The 23,155-nt window shown below is 39.5% G+C and overlaps 1 protein-coding gene across 1 annotated transcript in view; it reads left to right on the top strand.

Annotated features, from left to right (window-relative positions):
• The window catches only part of FLT3 (fms related receptor tyrosine kinase 3), an 83,312-nt gene extending 60,784 nt beyond the window's left edge, over positions 1-22,528 (top strand). Inside the window, 13 exon segments of the mRNA XM_070751695.1 lie at positions 314-489; positions 2,902-2,987; positions 3,073-3,205; positions 3,300-3,404; positions 4,994-5,104; positions 6,486-6,639; positions 7,922-8,061; positions 12,205-12,329; positions 13,270-13,392; positions 17,531-17,642; positions 19,211-19,310; positions 21,067-21,172; positions 22,007-22,528. Coding sequence (XP_070607796.1) covers positions 314-489; positions 2,902-2,987; positions 3,073-3,205; positions 3,300-3,404; positions 4,994-5,104; positions 6,486-6,639; positions 7,922-8,061; positions 12,205-12,329; positions 13,270-13,392; positions 17,531-17,642; positions 19,211-19,310; positions 21,067-21,172; positions 22,007-22,132 — 1,597 coding nt within the window. The 3' untranslated portion in view covers positions 22,133-22,528.
• Positions 22,529-23,155: the final 627 nt, after the last annotated feature.

Raw genomic sequence — 23,155 nt, 5'->3', positions numbered from 1 at the left:
AGATGACAGCTTTCACCATTCCTTCATATCTAATATTTAAAGTATATGATTATATGAAGTTCTCAGGATCATTTGGTTTGGGTAGGGGGGAGAGAAGGGAATCTGAATGCCAAAAACATTAATATGCCAGCCACAATCCAGTGGTATATGCAAAAGTGGGCAGGGCTTTATACACAGTTGACATCTTTATTTTTTCTAATTCCGTCTGCTGAATGCACAGAAGGTTTCATTTATCTTTGTATTTGTAATGTTGCATTTTCAATCGTTTTGCATGAGCATTAGAAAAAGTGAATTTTTTTTTTCTTCCTTTCAGTTGCACTGAAATCACAGATGGAATTTCAAATGGAAGACACCAAGGAATAATATTTGGATCCTGGATCTCAAGCAGCACTTTAGATACAAAGAATATACAAACGGGGCGTTTTGTTGAATGCTGTGCAAACAATTCAGTTGGCTATTCTTGTGAATCGTATTTTGTTGAACCAAAAGGTAGGGTATAATTGCACAGTTTAGTCTACTGAGGACATGGTGAAATACACTGCTCAAAAAAAATAAAGGGAATACTTAAAGAACATAATATAACTCCAAGTAAATCAAACTTCTGTGAAATTTATTTTATTTATTTATTTATTTATTAATCAAATGTGTATGCCGCCCCTCTCCGCAGACTCGGGGCGGCTAACAACAGTAATAAAACAATATAAACAAATCTGATATTTAAGTTAATTTTAAAAAGAAACCCCAATTTAAGAGACCAATCATCCATACAGACATACCATGCATAAATTTTTTATAAGCCATGGGGAAGGGAATATCTCAATTCCCCCACGCCTGACAACAGAGGTGGGTTTTAAGGAGCTCATGAAAGGCAAGGAGGGTGGGGGCAACTCTGATATCTGGGGGGAGTTGGTTCCAGAGGGCCGGGGCCGGCACAGAGAAGGCTCTTCCCTTGGGTCCCACCAAACGGCATTGTTTAGTTGACCGGACCTGGAGAAGGCCAACTCTGTGGGACCTAACTGGTCACTGGGATTCATGCGGCAGAAAGTGGTCCCGGAGGTATTCTGGTCCGATGCCAAGAAGGGCTTTATAGGTCATAACCAACACTTTGAATTGTGACCGGAAACTGATCGGCAACCAATGCAGGCTGCGGAGTGTTGGTGTAACATGGGCATACCTAGGGAAGCCTATGATTGCTCTCGCAGCTGCATTCTGCACGATCTGGAATTTCCGAACACTTTTCAAAGGTATCCCCATGTAGAGAGCGTTACAGTAGTCGAGCCTCGAGGTGATGAGGGCATGAGTCTAAATAGGTCCAAATAGGGCCGCAACTGGTGCACCAGGCTGACCTGGGCAAACGCCCCCCTCGCCACAGCTGAAAGATATTTCTCTAATGTGAACTGTGGATCGAAGAGGACGCCCAAATCAAACTGTCCACTTAGGAAGCGACACTGATTGACAATTTCATATGTTCTCATATGTTCATATGTTCTCAGCACATTCAAGTTTGTACAGAACAAAGTATTCAATGAGAATATTTCATTCATTCAAATCTAGGATGTGTTCTTTGAGTGTTCCCTTTATTTTTTTTTTGAGAGTGTACTATGGTGATAATTGGATTTTAGGATTTAGAAGCAGCATGTTGAGCAATTTGAGCTAAATCTTAAAAGATTGAATTTAAGAAATTAAACCCATATGATTTTTGTTTTTGCTTCCAAACCTGTACTGTAGAAACACCATAATCCAATGGTTGGGTTTTGATTTTTCACTGTAATCATTTTGTGGTCTGCATTTGCAGTTAGTAAGACAGAACACAGTTTTTATTTTACCAATGGGGATCTGACACTGGGGAAAAAAATCCACTCAATATATTTTAGCTGACATATTTGCTCACAGGAAATATACTGTTATTCTCCAAAGGTAGATAAATCACTAGAGATATAGATCAGTCTCATGTATGGCCACTGTATGCTTACTTTCATTCTTTGCTCTTTTTATAAACATTTCTTAACTTTCCATTTGATAGGCAAGGGTATGTTCTTCAAGACATGAAGGCTTGGTCTATAAAAATTAATGTACTGTTTATGTTTTGCAAGTCTAATAAGGATTATGCAGCATCTCAAAGATTTGCAAATTCTACCCTGGGAAGCTTTAGTACTTACTCTGCGGTCAACTTTGTTGGAAAGCATTCATTCATTCAAGGAGAGTAAACAGTGATGGGCTGCCAAAAGGTTTACCGCCACACTGTGGGTGTGGCTTATTTTGTGAGTGTGGCTTGATGGTCATGTGACCAGGTAGCAGTGGCTTTCTAGCCATGTGACCAGCGGGCGTGACTTGACAATCATGTGACCGGGGGGGGGGGCTTAAAGTTCATGTGACTGGGCAGGAGTGGCTTACCAACCAAGATAAGTTTTCAAATAGGTGCTTGGACTCTTTCTCAGTTGATTAAGTCACATTATTTGAATAGCCACAAAAAGGACAAATGATAGACAGCATTATTTGTTGAGGGGCACAGTAACATTTTAAGGTTTTGTACTGAACCCACAAGGTTCAGTATGATAACAGATTAGGCAAGTTGCTCAATTTTCTTTAATTGCTATAAAAGTTCAGTTCTAGATATTGATTAAAATGATTAAACCATTTATGGGTAAAAACATACTATTTAATTATTTCCTATTTTATAAATAATTAAGGATCATACTAAGGTACTAGAGAAGGAAGGACAATAAAAAACTATTAAGTATTCAATAAATAATGCATAAATTTACTACCACCACTGCATTGTCATCGTCCCCCCCCCCCCCCCCCCCCCCGTGGAGGCAGCAGCCCCTTACTATGAGTAAATATTTATTTCCCTCTTTCACCACTTTTCAAATTGCATGAATTTTTGCATTTGCTTTCCAGGTAATCTTTTGCTATATGCAACATTTGGAGTCTGCTTTCCAATTATCGCTGGGTTGTGCATATTAACTTGCCGAAACTATAAAAAGGTGACAGCAAAATTGACATTCTTTATTCATTTCAGTCTCCCTTTGTGTGTTGCTTTTACCATTCACAATGTCCCATTCCCTCTAGCAATTTAAATATGAAAGACAACTGCACATGATACAAATGGTTGATTCTTCCAACAATGAATACATCTACATTAATTTCAGTGAGTTGGAGTATGATGTCCGGTGGGAGTTTCCCAGAGAAAATCTGAAATTTGGTGAGCTGTCCATGGTACTCTTCCTGAAGCTAATCATGAAATAAGCAAGGACAATTTGTAAAATAAGGAGAACACTGTACTTCCTTTTTTATAGGGCAAGTACTAGGCTCTGGTGCCTTTGGAAAAGTCATGAATGCTACTGCATATGGAATTGGCGAAGCTGGAGCATCCATCCAAGTTGCTGTCAAAATGCTTAAAGGTAGCTAAAAGTTTAAAGAGAATGTGGTCTCTTTGTATCAACCCGATTTTCTCCCGTCACTGAAGTAGTAAGCTTGGACTCTGTACACTTATGGCTCTAGTTGCTTGTGTTTGACAGATCCCTTTCTAAACAGTTATTATTGGTGGTCCTCAAGCACAACTAAAGAGGATCAACAGCTTTCTCTTCTGACAAGGTATCATGCCATCTGTCTCTTGAGTGTGGTTTTTGGAGGCAATAGAGCCGTGATGATGATGATGATGATGATGATGATGATGATGATGATGATGATGATAATAATAATAATAATAATAATAATAATAATAATAATAATAATAATATGTCAATACAACACAGCAAACGAGATCACTATGCTGGATTTCGTATTTCATCACCAGTCGGGCGCTTCCCAAGCACCTAGGACTGCGTGATGTAGTGGCGAATTATGTTTGCCGATCCCAGTAAAGCGGCCTTTTGCAATTGACAAATGGAGATTTTGCAAATTCCGATGGTTTTCAAATGTCCGCTGAGATCCTTTGGCACTGCACCCAATGTGCCAAGTACCACTTATTATTATTATTATTATTATTATTATTATTATTATTATTATTATTATTACTATTACAGTGTTCCCTCAATTTTTGCGGGTTCGAACTTCGTGGAAAGTCTATACCACAGTTTTTAAAAAATATTAATTAAAAAATACTTTGCGGGTTTTTTCCCTATACCACAGTTTTTCCCACCCGATGACGTCATATGTCATCGCCAAACTTTCATCTACCTTTAATAAATATTTTTTAAAATAAACTTTAATAAATAAACATGGTGAGTAATAATCTGAATGGTTGCTAAGGGAATGGAAAATTGCAATTTAGGGGTTTAAAGTGTTAAGGGAAGGCTTGTGATACTGTTCATAGCCAAAAATAGTGTATTTACTTCTGCATCTCTACTTCGTGGAAATTCAACTTTCGCGGGCGGTCTCAGAACACATCCCCCGCGAAAAGTGAGGGAACACTGTATTAGACTTGTATGCCGCCTCTCTCTGAAGACTCGGGGCGGCTCACAACAGCAATAAAAAAGTACAATACAAATCAAGTCAGTGGTATTTGTGACACTTTTTAAAATGTTCAGTTGACTGAGTTTCACGTTTAATGAATAAAAGAGATAAAAATAAAATAAAAATAAAAATAATAAAAATTAATAACGTTTTACTTAATTACACTCTTTCTGGATCATTTCCCCATTTTATTTTAGGATGAATTTCTCTTTTCTTCTTTCCTTAAAAAGGCATTTCCTAATCACTGCAAGAGTGGGTAGGCATATAACACAGTTTTTCTTATTCTTTATGTTTCCTTTGCTTTTGAGTAAAGTAATGGGTTATCCCATGATATCACAAAACCAGGAAACAAGGCACTTTTCTAAGAGTTATAACCATCTTTTACTTGTTCACTCTCATTTCCTGCTTCAATAAAAAATGTTTGACTGAATTAGTATTTATGTTAATAAAATTATTTCTAATGTGTTTCAATCTGTATATATTTCATTGTAAAAAAAATCCCATATAGTTACTATCTGCCATATTACCTTTACAGAAAAATATGACTCTTTGGAAAAAGATGCTCTAATGTCTGAACTCAAAATGATGATTCATATTGGAAGTCATGAAAACATTGTGAATCTTCTAGGAGCATGCACCAAGTCAGGTAAGCCACATATTTCTGAAATATACTAACAACTAGAATATTAAGTCATACATTTGAGGTCCTTACATGACGTGGTGGGCATTTGTGTGATCTTAGCCACTGACTGTAGCATACTTTTATTTCCAAGAATGGTTTTAAGTATCACAAACCCCATAGACATATAGAGAAAATAAAATGTCCAATACATTGCTTAACTGGCCAAGAAAATAAAATGCAAATATAAACTAGAGTAGTAGAAAATATGTTGGATAGTTAGAAACAGGCGGGGGTTGCAACTTACCTCCGCTACCGGTGTTGATGCGTGCGCTGTTCCAGGTGACCGGCGAGCGGGCGCACACATTGGAGCAAAATTTGGCTTCTGCACATGTGCAGGAAGCAAATCTTGTGAGAAGACACGTGGGTGAGTGAGATTTCAGGGATTTGGGGCAAATTTTTTGCTTCTGTGCATGCATGGAAGCAAAAAATTGCCAAAAGATTATTTATTTATTTATTTATTTATTTATTTATTTATTTATTTATTTATTTATTTATTTATTTATTTATTCATTCTTTACTTACTTACTTACTTACTTACTTACTTACTTACTTACTTACTTACTTACTTACTTACTTACTTACTTATTTATTTTGTCCAATACACAATGAGTGTTTTAGTGGGTATATATATATACACACATAGTAAAACACATGATGAGGGTTATAGAGGAGATACTCATAGTAAAATATATCTAAGAAAGAATAGAAAAGAAGATATAGGAATAAAACATATCAATGAAAGAATAGAAGAAGATATATAGGAATAGAAGAAAGGAATAGGAGATATAGGAGAGTAATAGGACAGGGGACAGAAGGCACTCTAGTGCACTTGTACTCGCCCCTTACTGACCTCTTGGGAATCTGGATAGGTCAACCATAGATAATCTAAGGGTAAAGTGTTGGGGGTTTGGGGATGACATTATGGAGTCCTTTAATGAGTTCCACGCTTCGACAACTCGGTTACTGAAGTCATATTTTTTACAGTCAAGTTTGGAGCTGTTAATATTAAGTTTAAATCTGTTGTGTGCTCTTGTGTTGTTGTGGTTGAAGCTGAAGTAGTCACCGACAGGCAGGATGTTGCAGCATATGATCTTGTGTTTTGCTGCAATTCCTAGAATTCCTAGCAACCATTTGTTACAATGAGAATTCAAAGACGTGTAGTCTTTGGAATAAGTATAAGTAAAGGGATTTCATTTTGATATGATTGTGGTGAAAATTTCTAACAACATTCATTTCCCTTTTCTTACATCCAAGAAATGTCTACCCCCCCCCCCCCCCCAATATGATGCATTCTAAGTATACATTCAGTAAAAGGTTTTCTTATATTTTAAACATGTATTTTTAGGACCAGTTTACTTAATTTTTGAATATTGTTGCTACGGGGACCTTCTGAACTACTTGCGAAGCAAAAGAGACACCTTTCACAAAACATGGACTGAAGTCTTCAGTCAGCACAATTTTAGTTTTTATCACAATTTCCGAGGACAAATCAATTCAAGGTAAAGATCAATCATGGTTTAATTGTGGTTAGCAAAAAATAAGGGAGAAATCTACATTATGCACAGATGAAGAAATTGGGATACAAAAACAATGCATTATTATCAAAGTTTCAGTACAAATTTACAGTGATCCCCCGAGTTTCGCGATCTCGATCTTTGCGAAATGCTATATCGCGATTTTTCCACCCGATGACGTCACTCCCTTCCTTTCTCATCTTTCTTTCTCTCTCTCTTTCTCTATCTTGCTTCTTCCTCTCTCACACTCTCTTCCTCCCTCTCTCATCTCTTTCTTTCCTTCTCTCTCTTTCTCTCTCTCTTTCTCTATCTCTCCCCCTCTTGCTCTCGAGCGGCAAGCGAGCAGCCGGGCGGGCGGGCGAACAGGCAACGGGGAAACCCCATCTTCGGCTCCTCGCTGCTGCCGCGCTGAGGAGCAGATCAGCTGTTGGGCGGCCGAAGGAACCTTCCCTGGGTCTTCCCCGCCGCCCACACGCAAACTCCACCATCTGCGCATGTGCGGCCATGAAAAAAAAGGGTGCGCATGCGCAGATGGTGTTTTATTTCCGCACCGCTATATCGCGACAAATCGAGTTTCGCGAGGGGTCTTGGAACGGAACCCTCACGAAACTCGGGGGATCACTGTATTATATTTATTATTGCATAATCAAGCTGTGTTTGTCCTTATCGCTACCATATTTTTCAGAGCATAAGACGCACCCTTCTCTTCCCTAAAAGAGGCTGAAAATTTGGGTGCATCTTATATTCCAAATGTAGCTTTTTCAATGCTTTCCCCCCCCACCCAGCCCTAACTAGGTGCTAACAATCTTCTCGACTTCCTATTCCCTCTGAAGAAGGTTTTTTTCTCCAGCCCTAAATCTTTACAGGTTTGTTTTCATTTCTACTCCCTCTGAAAAAAGCTTTTTCAGCCTTAACGCTCTGCTAATGATCTTCCTAGCTTGCAACATTTCTTTTTATTCTTACTCCTTCTGAAGCAGTTTTTCCTGCCCTCAGTTTTTGCAGCCTTGTTTGTATTCCTGCTCCCTCTGAAAAAGGTTTTTTCAGCCTTAACCAGGGGATAAAATAATGTGCTGAAGCTGAACAAATTAAGGACGCTAGCCAGTTGAATACCTGGTAGGTAGATTTTCCCCCCCTGTTTTCTTCCCCCAAAAGTAAAGTGTGCCTTATTCTCCAGTGTGTCATATACTCCGAAAAATACTGGTGTGTCTTATGCTCCGAAAAATACAGCATATTAAATGTTTTAACAAATACTTTCTTTTTTTTGAAGTGCACCCCTTATCTCCAGAAATGGAAGCATACTAACAAATGGATCTTACCTACCAGTTGGCCATGGGGATCATTCACACACAATACGAGACTTAGATGTGATCCCTAAAACATATGGAAGTGCCCTGATTTCAGCGGAAGGTAAAAGGTTATTAAAAATTGTTGTACAAATTAGAGCTTGTTCTGCCGGGCTCTATGGTAGGAGCCGCCCGAAAATTCAAGGGTACAAATTTCAGACACACACACACGTTTGAAAACTTCAAAACAATGTTCTTTATCACAAAATTCAAAATAAACAAAGCACTCTTTTTGTATTGCAAAGAGCACTCTTCCCAAAACAACCGGGTAGTCTGTACAATTTCCCTTAAGCAGTCATTAAGTACTTAGCTAGCAGCTGTGAAGAAACTTCACACCCCTCTTCTTCCAACAAAGTGAGACACACACACACGTTGCTCTGCTTTGGTTTCAAAGGCGTGAAAAAGCAACAAAGTCCAGCAACACAAGATTCCTGATGAACTGCGATCAGATATTCTTCCACAACGGCCAAACCCACATGCTGCTATTTATAGCAGCAGCCCTAATTACTGGAGCCCCACCCAAACACAGGTGGCCTCCCTTATTTCCTGTAATATGTTCTTACTTGGTCTCTTCTACGCATAATTCTGTGCTTGCATGGGTCCAAAATGTCATCATCTGAATCAACGTAAGATAAGGGAGATTGACTGCCTGGGTTGTGTGCCAAGCCCTCCTCTGCTGAGTCACTCCCACCTTCTTCTTCGTCCGAGGAAACTAAACTCTGAACTGATTCTGTCGGCAATAACACAGGCCTGTGACATGTTGAATTTTTCCCTGCATCCACCTCCCCATTCCCTGGGGCAGGAGCTGGGCCAGAGCCAACCACAACAGAGCTGGGCAGAAAGAAATTTGGAACTGGCATAAGCTGTGCTTTCTCTATGGTGTGGTGGACTAATGAGGGAGCTCTTGCCTCACAATCAGGAGGCTGCGAGTTTGATCCTAGGTAGAGGCACATGTTCAGTGATGGGCTACCAAAATTTTTACTACCACACTATGGGCGTGGCTTATGCATTTTGTTTCAACATCTTTCAGTGCAAATTGGGTGCTCTGGGGTGGAGCTCCAAATGTTGCTACCGGAACTGCGTTCCTGACCGTTCCCGTAGGAGCCCATCCCTGCATGTATTTCTCTCTTCTCTCTCTGCCTTTCCATAAATAGTCTTAGCAATAGAATCAATAAAAGCTGGCATGGACCTTCTTTCAAAAGCCTTCAAACAAATAGACTGAGTTAGTAAATGGCGAACTGTTTTGCCCTCGGGTGCCGAAATAGGGTGCATGCATGCTATCGTACATGCGCAGGTGCATGCGCATGGGCGTGGCTTATGCATTTTGTTTCAACATCTTTCAGTGCAAATTGGGTGCTCTGGGGTGGAGCTCCAAATGTTGCTACCGGAACTGCGTTCCTGACCGTTCCCGTAGGAGCCCATCCCTGCATGTATTTCTCTCTTCTCTCTCTGCCTTTCCATAAATAGTCTTAGCAATAGAATCAATAAAAGCTGGCATGGACCTTCTTTCAAAAGCCTTCAAACAAATAGACTGAGTTAGTAAATGGCGAACTGTTTTGCCCTCGGGTGCCGAAATAGGGTGCATGCATGCTATCGTACATGCGCAGGTGCCCAAACCCATAATTCAATGCGTGGGGAGGGCAAAGACAGCTTCCCCTGTCCTCTGGAGGCCCTCTGGAGGCCCTCTGGAGGCTGTAAACAGCCTGTTTCCCAACTTCTGGCGGGCCCAGTAGGCTCATGTTTCACACACACCCCCCAGGCTCCAAAGGCTTCCCACAGAGTTGGCCTTCTCCGGGTCCCGTCGACGAAACAATGTCGTCTGGCGGGGCCCAGGGGAAGAGCCTTTTCTGTGGCAGCCCCGACCCTCTGGAATCAACTCCCCCTGGAGATTAGGATTGCCCCCACCCTCCTTGCCTTTTGCAAACTCCTTAAAACCCACCTCTGCCGTCAGGCATGGGGAAATTAATTCCCCTGGGCCGTTTCCGCTTTATGTATGGTTTGTCTGAGATGTATGACTGTTTTTTTATATGAAGGGGTTTAAGATTGTTTTTAATTATTGCATTTGTACTGTTTTCTTGTTGTGAGCAACTCTGAGTCTTCGGAGAGGGGGCGACATACAAATCTAAATAATAATAATAATAATAATAATAATAATAATAATAATAATAATAATAATAATAATAATTATTATTATTATTATTATTATTATTATTATTATTATTATTATTATTATTATTTATTTTTTTTAAAGTCCGTGTTTAGGTTCAGCGTTCACTTGAACACCGTGGTGGGCGGGAGGTGGAGGAGGGGAGGGCTCTGACTCAGCAAAGCTGAGTGAAGAACTCTGGGAGTTGAAGTCCACAAAGTCTTAAAGTCTTAAAGTGGCCAAGGTTGGCTGGTGGGGCCTACGTCAACACAGAACCTGCCCCCTCCCCTTTCCAAAGAGCGCCGGGGGTGAGCTAAGGCTGCCCTGTGCAATGGGCACAACAGGGGGGAGAGCCGTGCCACCTCTGAGCCCAAAGTACCCACCCCGGTGCAGGCAGCATCTCCCCTGCCTTGGATGCCCTCCGGCGCGGCTCTCTCCCCTTGTTGCACCCATTGCCCAGGACAGCCCGCGGCTGCTTGTCTCCTTTTATTTCTTAAAGAAAAGGTGCAGCTGCGGCGTCTGAGCCTTTTCCATAAGAAATAAAAGGAGACAGGCGGCTGCGGGCTGCTTTGGCAGAAGACGGGAGGGCGGGGCCAGAAGTGTTGGAGCTCAGGTTCAAGTTCAGCGAACTTACCCAAACTCCGCCGCCAAGTTCGTCCGAACCCGCCGAACCCAAACTTCGTTGGGTTCGCCCAACACTAGTCATGACCTCTTCTGGAAGTGAATTCAATAAACCAATGACCCTCTGGTGAAGAAATATTTCCCTTTATTTGTCCTCACGTTCTTACCTATGAGCTTTAGGGAGTGGCCCCTCACCCCAATATTGTGTGATAGAGAAAATAATTTTCTCTATCCACCTTTTCTATCCCGTGCATGATTTTATACACTTCAATCAAGTCACCTCTTAAACGCCGTCTTTCAAGGCTGAAGAGACCAAGACGTTGCAACCTGGTTTTATAAGGGAGGTGCTCCATTTCCTTGATCATTCTCGTTGCCCTTTTTGGCACCTTTTCCAGTTCCATTATATCCTTCTTCAGGTGCACAGTACACAGTACTCTAAGTATGGTCTCACCATCATTTTATACAGAGGCAATACAACACTATCGACCTATTTTCGATTCCCTTCCTAATCATGCCAAGCATGGAATTTGCTTCTTTTTTTTTTTTTACTGCTGCTGCTGCGCACTGGGTTGACATCTTCATTGAGCTGTCCACCAAAATCCCAAGATCTTTTTCTTGGGTTGTCCCAGAAAGCTTGGTCCCCATCAGTTGGTAGGTATTATTTATTTATTTATTTATTTATCATTTATTCATTCATTCATTCATTCATTTATTTATTTATTTATTAGATTTGTATGCCGCCCCTCTCCGAAGACTCGGGGCGGCTAACAACAATGAAAAGACAATGAAAACAAATCTAATATTAAAAATAATCTTAAAAAACCCAATTTAAAGAACCACTCATACATACAAGCATACCATGTATAAATTCTATAAGCCTAGGGGGAAGTGAAATTTCAATTCCCCCATGCCTGACAACAGAGGTGGGTTTTAAGGAGCTTGCAAAAGGCAAGGAGGGTGGGGGCAACTCTGATATCTGGGGGGAGCTGGTTCCAGAGGGTCGGGGCCGCCACAGAGAAGGCTCTTATCCTGGGTCACGCCAAACAACATTGCTTAGTTGATGGGACCCGGAGAAGGCCAACTCTGTGGGACCTTTGCCCCAATATGCATAACATTGCACTTGTTTAGGTTAAAATGCATTTGCCATTTTGTTGCCCACTCACTCAATTTTGAGAGATCTTTCTGGAGCTCCCGATAATCAAAGAAGTGAAGCTGTCCACACAGCACAATTTTCACTATCAGTGCAGCATCCTTATCCATTCCAGTAGTAACCTGTTACTGTCAATCACCTATATTATTTGCAATGGTGGTTGCTAGTGCATGGGAAGGAATGTGATACATTGAAAGTGAAGGGTTCTGGAGGCCACCTAAATATTTAAAAATATAGCTGTCTTTCTTTCTACTTGAGCAATCAGCCAATAAACCAATTTTCTTTTGCAGATGAAGTGAAATATGTGAACAGGAGACTAGATGTTGAAGAAAGCCTCAATATATTGACTTTTGAAGACCTTCTCTGCTTCTCATATCAAGTTGCCAGAGGAATGGAGTTTCTGGAATCAAAATCAGTAAGATTGCTCTGTAACCTTTAACCTTAGACTATCTGCAATTGATCTCTCCTCCTTTCTAAGAGGTCTGTAAGGGGCGTGCATAAGCGCACCATTGTGCCTACCGTCCCTGTCCTATTGTCTACTTTTTATCATTACTTATCTAATGTTTTATATGTACAAATTATCACCCTATAATTGTTTGACAAATAAATAAATAAAATATAGTGCTGAATAGTATAGATTAGGTGGGAAGGAATGCTCTACTGTCTAAATATCTAAAGTTAGACATTTGAGATCAGGCTGGTTGAATACTATAATTATTCATAATAGATTTTTTTCCCTAGGAAATAAAAATCTAAAGATATGTGGATTAATTTCTCAATTTAAACTATCCTAATAATCTTAAAGTTGACGAGGATGAACAATGCTGCTTTATTGAGTGCTTAAATTGGTAAATAAATGCATAAACCCTAATTCCAAGCAATAGACATTCTGTGTTTATGTATTTAAAGGACAATGACTGTTTACTATCAGCCTTGCTCCTTTCCTTGCTTAGTGGAAGGAAGTAGAATGAATCAGGTTGGTTTTTTGGAGACCAACAGCTCATACTGAAGCATAATTCCAGGATATTGACAGTTGTTTACTGCCTTTTCTTAGATCTTAAGAAGCATTTTTAAAATCACTGAAAGAAATTCCTGTATTCATACCATCTTAGATTTTGTGTGTAATGTTTTATTTTATCCTTTTGGCCTCTTTGTTATTATATTTTTTTAAGTTCTCACTTTAAAAAAAATCACTCTTTATTTTACTTTACTTCTGAAACTTCATTAAAAAGAACTTACTACGTTTTACTTAATGGCTTTCAGCATACTGTATTATTTCAGTAGAAAAAAGACTTAAAAAAAACAATCAGAGAATTAAATTCTGTCCTTTGTACAACACTTTTCTCTCTTGACAGTGTGTTCACAGAGATCTAGCAGCCAGGAATATACTCGTCACCTATGGGAAAGTGGCCAAACTATGTGATTTTGGACTTGCCAGGGATATAATGAATGATTCAAACTATGTTGTCAGAGGAAATGTAAGTTAATGTTTATTGTAGATGGTTCCCAACGTTTTCTGTGAAAGATCTGAAAGTAAAAATGAAATTACTACTAATATCTTGCACAAACAAATCCAGATTCGGAAGGGTGATAATAAGGCAAATTTCCAACTTCAGTTGGTTTGCTGGATAAGAATGTGGTGTGTGTGCTTTCAAGTCCATTTTTGCTGCCTGCGCAGTTTTCTTGCCAAGGTTTCAAAAGAGATTCGCCCTTCTCTTTAACCCAGAGCTGAGAGAGAGTGACTGGCCCAAGGTCATCCAGACAACTTTCATGCCTAAGGCAGGACTAGAACTCATAGCTTCCTGATTTATAGCCTGGCGTCTTAATCATTGCACCAAACACTTATCATCACATCACAGTTTCAGCTAAAAATTGCACTTCTATATCTCCACGTCTTTACTATTTGCAATTGATGAGTATCTGAACTAGTCCCTGTGTTTTTATGACAGCATCTTGAGAAGTAAATGTCTCTGGAGATTCTCAGTCATCCAGATCATGGTTGTCTCAGAGGTGCTTTTTCAAGAGACAACTGGACTTCCTGGTTTTTCTTTGAAGACATTTCGCTTCTCATCAAAGAAGCTTCTTCAGATGTCTTTGTGCCAATTATGGTGGGACCAGAACCTATGATCTTCTGTTTTCTAGCCTGATGCCTTAACCACTACACCAAACTGGCACTACAAAAAAATATAGATAGCTGCTTGAATCTTAATGATCTTGTAAGCATGGAAGAAGAGCTTGTTCATAACTTCTGAGACCCTGTATCCCATTGGAGATCAACCAGGTATCAGTGGGAGTAGGGTGGATGGTGCCTTATTTTGTCATCAACCACCATATAGTACTCTCTGCGCAACGTCCTTCCTGTCAACTGCTACTTCAGTTTCAACCACAACAACACACAAGCTCTCAACAAATACAAATTAAAGTAAACCACTCTAAACTCGACTGCAGGAAATACGACTTTAGTAACCGAGTAGTTGATGCATGGAATTCACTACCTGACTCTGTAGTATCATCCCCTATCCCACAAAACTTTACCCTTAAACTATCCCTGTTGACCTCTCCCAATTCCTAATAGGTCAGTTTGGGGCCAGTGTGCCTTCTGTCCCCTGTGCTAATGTTTCTCTCTTACTAGTGTTCTGTCGGGCTCTCTGGTAGAATCCTCCCCAAAATTCACAGGTACAAATTTCAGACACACACACACACGTTTGAAAATTCAAAACAATGTTCTTTATAATGAAAATTCACTTAAACCAGGCCCTCTTTTGGTATAGCACAGAGCACTCGTCTCCAAACAAACTGGTAATTTGTACAAGTCCCTTATCAGTTCTGTGATACTTAGCTTGCAGCTGTGAGGCAATTCACAGTCCTTCTTCTTTCACAAAGTGAAACACACTTTGCTCTGGTTTAGTTTCAAAGTGGGGAAAAAGCAGCACACAAAAAGTCCAAGTCAGTAAAGCAGTCACGAAACACAACAATCAGATAATCCTCCACAATGGCCAAACCCACAGGCTGCTCTTTATAGAAGCCTCACTAATGACCACAGCCTCACCCAACTACAGGTGGCCTCATTTTCTTTGATAATAATCTCTCAGTTGTTGTTGCCTATGCACCGCTCTCCACATGCGAGGCTGTATCATTAACTCTTGTTCTGAATCCAAGGAGGAGCTAGATAATTGATCTCCTTCTGAGCTGTCTGCCACACTCTCCTCCTCCCTGTCACTCAAGTCTTCTTGGTCAGAGGAGCCTTCATCAGCAGATTCCACCCGGGGCAAAACAGGCCTGCAGCATGTGGATGTCTCCCCCACATCCACAGTCCTTGGGGCAGGAGCAGGGCCAGAGCTAACCACAACATACTAGTATAATGTATATAAACACTGTTATATCTTTGTATACCTCCAATACATAATTGACAAAACAAATAAATAAAACAAATAAAAATGTCATTTCATTATCTGGAACGTGCATAAAAATATTGAGATTTCTAATCTGGAAAGCACTTCCACATCAGAAACTGTTAGGCTGTATGTATACTGCCTTATCTGCTTTACACACATGCACATTTATTTGATTACAGATAAACACAGCAAGGAGGCAACATTGTTGAGTGTGGGGGGTTTTCTTAAAAAAAAAAAAGATTAAATTTTAAAGATTAAAAGATTGTTAAGTTTAAAACCACCATGGTTTTGCTATGGTTCCTTCCGAGAGAAGGAAATAGTGGCTGAACTGCAGTAGTTCAACATTGCATGATTGATGGCGAAAGATGTTGGGGAGTTAATGCTTAGAAACCTCTGAGATCTAAAGATTCTCCATCTCCGAGAAATCAGCCCAAAGTTGGTACAGTGGTACCTCTACCCAAGAACGCCTCTGCTTAAGAACTTTTCTCGATAAGAACCGGGTGTTCAAATTTTTTTTGCCTTTTCTCAAGAATCAGTTTCCCACTTACAAACCCGAGCCTCCGAAACTGTAACCGGAAAAGGCAGGGAGAAGCCTCTGTGGGGCCTTTCTAGGAATCTCCTGGGAGGGAACAGGGTTGGAAAAGGCGGGGAGAAGCCTCCATGGGGCCTTTCTAGGAATCTTCTGGGAGGGAACAGGGTTGGAAAAGACAGGGAGAATCCTCCATGGGGCCTTTCTAGGATTCTTCTGGGAGGGAACAGGATTGGAAAAGGCAGGGAGAATCCTCCGTGGGGCCTTTCTAGGAATCTCCTGGGAGGGAACAGGGCTGGAAAAGGCAGGGAGAATCCTCCATGGGGCCTTTCTAGGAATCTCCTGGGAGGGAACAGGGCTGGAAAAGGCAGGGAGAATCCTTCATGGGGCCTTTCTAGGAATCTCCTGGGAGGGAACAGGGTTGGAAAAGGCAGGGAGAAACCTCCGTGGGGCCTCTCTAGGAATCTCCTGGGAGGAAACAGGACCTCCACCCTCCCTGTAGTTTCCCCAATCGCACACATTATTTGCTTTTACATTGATTCCTATGGGGAAAATTGCTTCTTCTTACAAATTTTTCTACTTAAGAACCTGGTCACGGAACGAATTAAGTTTGTAAGTAAAGGTACCACTGTGCTCAATTTTTCCAATAGTTCATGTAGGGAATGAGAAATGATGTTGGAACAAAAAGCAATTCAATTACATGTATGCGTGCATGTGTGTAATCACAAAATATCCAGAACCACAAAGCCTACAAATTTGAAATTCGTCACATATTTTCCTCTTGGTGTCTAGGTGCTCACTAATAACTAGGTGCTCATTTCAAAATGACCATCAAAGGGGGACATATGTACATGTGCAGAGGGTGAGGGTGTGTGATTAGGATGAAAAAATGCCACTTCATTAGATTCATGGCATATGAACCGAGGTGGCGCAGCAGGTAGAGTGCTGTACTACAGACAGCTGAAGCTGACTATAGATCTGTAAGTCAGCGGTTCAAATCTCATCACCAGCTCAAGGTTGACTCAGCCTTCCATCCTTCCGAGGTGGGTAAAATGAGGACCCGGATTGTGGGGGCAATAGGCTGGCTCTGTTAGAAAGTGCTATTGCTAACATGTTGTAAACCGCCCTGAGTCTAAGGAGAAGAGCGGCATAAAAATCGAATGAATGAATGAATGAATGAATGAATGAATGAATGAATGATGGAAGGAAGGAAGGAAGAAAGAAAGAAAGAAAGAAAGAAAGAAAGAAAGAAAGAAAGAAAGAAAGAAAGAAAGAAAAAGAAAAGAAAACCCTGAGGGAGATTATTTGTGTCCATAGGTCTTTTGGTGAGTGGGAAAAAATACAATTGTACAAAACAAGAGTGAGGATACCTGATATCCCCCAAAACTTAAAAGCTAGAGTTGTTAGGAATTATCTCTTGGAGGCAAATAGAGTTGGGTCACTCCTGCAAGGCACCACTTCCCAAGTTAAGGTTAATTAATGATAAAATCCTAATTCGAAATCCAAAATCCCAACCTCCAAAAGCAGCCTGATGGCAATGTTAGTGTAGCCCTGCAACCAGATGGGATGCAAACAAGAGGGATGATTGTTCTTTAGGGGTAAACTGTTCAGTAACAATGTGATTTTACACTCTATGAGAACACTTTCTGGGGAAATGACCTCTCTCTCTCCTCTGTGCTTTCTTTTGCCCAGGCTCGTTTACCTGTCAAATGGATGTCCCCTGAAAGCTTATTTGAAGGGATATACACAATTAAAAGCGATGTCTGGTCTTACGGAATCTTACTCTGGGAAATATTCTCTCTTGGTACGTTCTGCAATATGTTCCCTAGTTCTCTCATCAGAGATTCAACGGAGATAATTCATTCAGAGATCTAAGCAACCTGGAACAATGTCTTTAGAATGTTGTTTCTTGCTGGTAGAGTTGCAAAGTAGGGAATGGGGCGATGGCAGTAGTGGGTTCTAAATCCCACCACCGGGTCAAACTGGGCTGGCAGATACATTTTCATTCTGTAAATTGCCCTATTAGTATAGAACAATGATGGCGAACTTTTGTTTCCTTGGGTGTCGAAAGCGCGCGTGTGGGTGCTATCGCATTTGCATGAGTGCCCATATCCATGGTGAAAATGGCCTCCCCTGTCCCCTGGAGGACCTCTGGAGGCCCGAAACAGGACGGACGGACGGACGGACAGACAGATAGAAAGGTAGGTAGGTAGGTAGGTAGGTAGGTCGATAGATAGATAGATAGATAGATAGATAGATAGATAGATTGATAGATTGATAGATTGATAGATTGATAGATTGATAGATTGATAGATTGATAGATTGATAGATTGATAGATATTGTAGATAGATAGATAGATAGATAGATAGATAGATAGATAGATAGATAGATAGATTGATAGATTGATAGATAGATATTGTAGATAGATAGATAGATAGATTGATAGATTGATAGATTGATAGATTGATAGATTGATTGATTGATTGATTGATTGATAGATATTGTAGATAGATAGATAGATAGATAGATAGATAGATAGATTGATAGATTGATAGATTGATAGATAGATATTGTAGATAGATAGATAGATAGATAGATAGATAGATAGATAGATAGATAGATAGATAGATAGATTGATAGATTGATAGATTGATTGATTGATTGATAGATATTGTAGATAGATAGATAGATAGATAGATAGATAGATAGATAGATAGATTGATTGATACATAATGTAGATAGATAGATAGATAGATAGATAGATAGATAGATAGATAGATAGATAGATAATGTAGATAGATAGATAGATAGATAGATAGATAGATAGATAGATAGATTGATTGATTGATTGATAGATTGATAGATAATGTAGATAGATAGATAGATAGATAGATAGATTGATAGATAGATATTGTAGATAGATAGATAGATAGATAGATAGATAGATAGATAGATAGATAGATAGATTGATAGATAATGTAGATAGATAGATAGATAGATAGATAGATAGATAGATAGATAGATAGATAGATAGATAGATAGATAGATAGATAGATTGATAGATAATGTAGATAGATAGATAGATAGATAGATAGATAGATAGATAGATAGATAGATAGATAGATAGATAGATAGATAGATAGATAGATAGATAGATATGCTATCCATGCCCAGTTCCCACAATCTCTCTTCGTAATTCTTGGTTTCAAGTCCCCTAAACATTTTGGTTGCTCTTTTCTGCACATTCTCCAGAGTTTCAATGTCTCTTTTGAAGTGTGGTGACCAGAACTGGATGCAATACTTCATATGTGGTCTGACCAGAGCGTAGTAGATTTCAAGCATTAATTCTTTGCCTTGCCATTTTTTTTTAGGTGTCAATCCTTACCCTGGAATGCAAGTTAATGAGAAATTCTACAAGCTCATTCAAAATGGATTCAAGATGGACCGTCCATTTTACGCTACAGAAGAAATGTATGTTCAGGGCATAAAGGTTAGGGTGGGACTGCCCAGAGGATAATGTAAGGAGACATCTAGCCCCTGCTCTCATTTCCTTGCTTCTAACTACATTGTTATTTGTGGCTATTATTTGTGACTTTCTTGGACTACTGTTATTTATTATATTTTAATTTATTTCATTTTTTTACTGCCGCCCTTCTCCTTAGACTCAGGGCGGCTTACAGCATGTTAGCACTAGCACTTTTTAACAGAGCTAGGCTATTGCCCCCATAATCCGGGTCCTCATTTTACCCACCTCGAAAGGATGGAAGGCTGAGTCAACCTTGAGACGGTGATGAGATTTGAACCGCTGACCTGCAGATCTAGCAGTCAGCTTTAGTGGCTTGCAGTACTGCACTCTACCCACTGCGCCACCTCGGCTCAAACATGCTTTTGGGACACGCTTAGACACCATTGTGCAATAGATTTAGATTTAAATTTAATTGTATTTGTATGCCGCCCTTCTCCAAGGACTCGGGGAGGCTCACAGCATGGACAGAAAAACAAGAAACTATAACAATCCAATTAATACATTAAAACAGTGTTTCCCAACCTTGGCCACTTGAAGATATTTGGACTTCAACTCCCAGAATTCCCCAGCCAGCGAATGCATTACATTACAAATTTTTCTACTTAAGAACCTGGTCATGGAACAAATTAAGTTCTTAAGCAGAGGTACCACTGTACATAGTTTAAGACATAAATATTTGCAAGATACAACTAATACAATTCAATTAGACAGGGAATACTTAGGATTGTAGATACGTTTTGATCAAAAATACATCTATTACTCAGATCCATTTCAATCCCTGTCACTATATGCAATTATTAGGCCATGCTAGTCCATCAACAGCTGGATTACATAAGGTCCCAATGTCATACATATTGTAAAATTTAAAGCATGATATTAATTTTCTATTTTCTGCTTTTGGATGGTTCATATTTATAAATATTTATCAATTCTATATGAAATTGATGTTCTTAATATTTTTATTTATTTATTTTGTCCAATACACAATGATGGTTTTAGTGGGTATATATATATATACAGTGTTCCCTCGATTTTCGCGGGGGATGCATTCTGAGACCGCCCGCGAAAGTCGAATTTCCGCGAAGTAGAGATGCGGAACTAAATACACTATTTTTGGCAATGAACAGTATCACAAGCCTTCCCTTAACACTTTAAACCCCTAAATTCACAATTTCCCATTCCCTTAGCAACCATTTAGATTATTACTCACCATGTTTATTTATTAAAGTTTATTTTTTAAAAAAATTATTAAAGGCGGACAAAAGTTTGGCAATGACATATTATATCATCGGGCAGGAAAAACAGTTGTATAGGGGAAAAATGCAAAGTATTTTTTAATTAATATTTTTGAAAAACCGTGGTATAGACTTTTCGTGAAGTTTGAACCCGCGAAAATCGAGGGAACGCTGTATACACATAGAAAAATACATGATGAAGGTTATAGAGGAGAAACTCATAGTAAAATATATCTAAGAAAGAATAGAAAAGAAGATATAGTAATAGAACATATCAATAAAAGAAAAGAAGAAGAGATATAGGAATAGAAGAAAGGTATGGGAGATATTCTAGGTTCTTTTAACTCTGCATAATACCACAATATCTGTGGCATATACTGTATGTCTCCTTGGCACATCAGTTAGAAAATGCTGGGAAAAATAGCTCTGTATTTTTCCTCTCCCTTCTTTCATCTTGTTTTTGCAGATACTTATTACTGTGTTCCTGCTGGGCTTTGGACCCTAGAAAAAGACCATCCTTTTCACAGCTGCTTTCCCTTCTGGCATGCCAGCTGGCGGAGGCAGAAGGAACAGTAAGTGAGCTCTATAAACAAGCCACCTTTTTTCTGTTCTAAATTTGCAGCATATTTATTAGCACATGTCTCAAAGGACTATGAACGATATCCTCACTGCTGATTCTTTTTAGAAAGAATAACCTTTTCCTTTGGGATGCTGGGAATTTAGTCTTTTCCCTAGATTCAATGTCTCAAGATAATTTTTTGCCTTTTTTCTTTTCTTTTTTCTTTTTTCGTTGCTATTCTGTACATTTTAGTTTGTATATTGCAACTTGCATTTGTAGATACATTGTATATAATTTTTAAAAACAATAAAAAAATTTTTTTAAAAAAAAAAAACTTTCTGCCCCAAACACAAGGTGAGGGGTTTTTTTTAGGTGCTTTGAGTTTTATTTATTTATTTATTGGATTTGTATTCCGCCCCTCTCCGTAGACTCGGGGCGGCTAACAACAGTGATAAAAACAGCATGTGACAATCCAATATTAAAACAGCTAAAAACCCTTGTTATAAAACCAATCATACATACAGATATACCATGCATAAATTGTAGAAGCCTAGGGGGAAAGAATATCTCAGTTCCCCCAATGCCTGACGGCAGAGGTGGGTTTTAAGGAGCTTACAAAAGGCAAGGAGGGTGTGGGGTATTCTAATCTCTGGGGGGAGTTGGTTCCAGAGGGTCGGGGCCACCACAGAGAAGGCTCTTCCCCTGGGTTCTTCACCCTATTCTTAAAATTTGCCCACACCTTAGCAAGAGAAACTAGATGTCAAATACTGAAAAGAGCTGTATAATGTTGTTCCATTAGCAATGATGGTGTTAATGTGGCTGTTTATGTTCACATCTCATAATTTAGGCATGCTGGACAGATCATACTGATACCTCTAAGCGCATGTCCAGTCCCGAATGCAACCCACATGGGAGGAGAGAAGCAGAGCTCACAGTTCCTCTGTTGGATGAAGATATTGCAAGGGAAAATTAAAGCAGACTTTTTTTTTCTTTACAAACTTAGCCATATAAGCTGAAGGAAATCAAAAGAGATTACTTTGCCTTATTTAAAGGGTCTAATTTGCTGCTATTGCCACTGACTTTTTCGTGTCAATTCTATCCACTTTGCTTCTCAGCTGAAATTTGGTACGGAGGGTCTCCTTCAATTTCATTAGCTGGACGGAAGATCTCTTTTATAGAAGCCTCATTTCAAAGCATGGCTGACTCACAGGTTGTTGCTGAATTTCTTTCAAAATCATATGCATCATCTCTAAAGTCAAGGTCCGCATTCCAGATCGTTGCATTTCAAGCAGGTGCAAACAGTAAAATCATATTCCATATATTTTGTAATTTAATTTCCTAAACATGAATGTATTTTAGCCTGAGCTTAACTCCACACAGTTTAGCTAATTGCACTTATATTATATCCTCACTAAATATATAACCAAAGGGTTATATCGACTATCAGAAGGACAAGCATATAGATATGGATATTTGGGGAAATAGTGAATTTGGTTAGATTATCCCTGAATGTCCCTCAGACCAAAGACTTTTTAATGCTATTTCACAGCGATATTAAGGATATGAAATATTATGAAATACTGGAATTCTGTATACATGTATATTGTTACCGAGATTGATAAAATCCAGAAAAACAATATTTGGGGCAGAAATGCAAGAATATTTCAAATGAAATTGGAACAGGAGCATCCAAATATTGAGAGCTAAAATTTGTTCATAATTTTAACTGCAGGCACTATTACAAAATACAGCAGCTGCTATACATTAGATGTGATCCATCACAAAGCACCTATTGAAAGCAAGCTAATTAGGGTGCTTCGTACCATCCTTTCCATCAGACATCAGAACTGTCAAACTCACGGCCTTTGAGCTGGATGCGTTACGCGCCCAGAGCTGGTTTAGCAAAGGGGACGGAGTCCCGATACATCATATGATGCCACCAAGATGATGTGAGTTTGATACCCCTGTCCTACCTACTTCCACCCTCTACTCTTTG

The sequence above is a fragment of the Erythrolamprus reginae genome, chromosome 4, assembly GCF_031021105.1.
Source record: "Erythrolamprus reginae isolate rEryReg1 chromosome 4, rEryReg1.hap1, whole genome shotgun sequence".
Lineage (NCBI taxonomy): Eukaryota > Metazoa > Chordata > Lepidosauria > Squamata > Dipsadidae > Erythrolamprus > Erythrolamprus reginae.
This window is presented reverse-complemented; position numbering and strand designations above follow the sequence as displayed.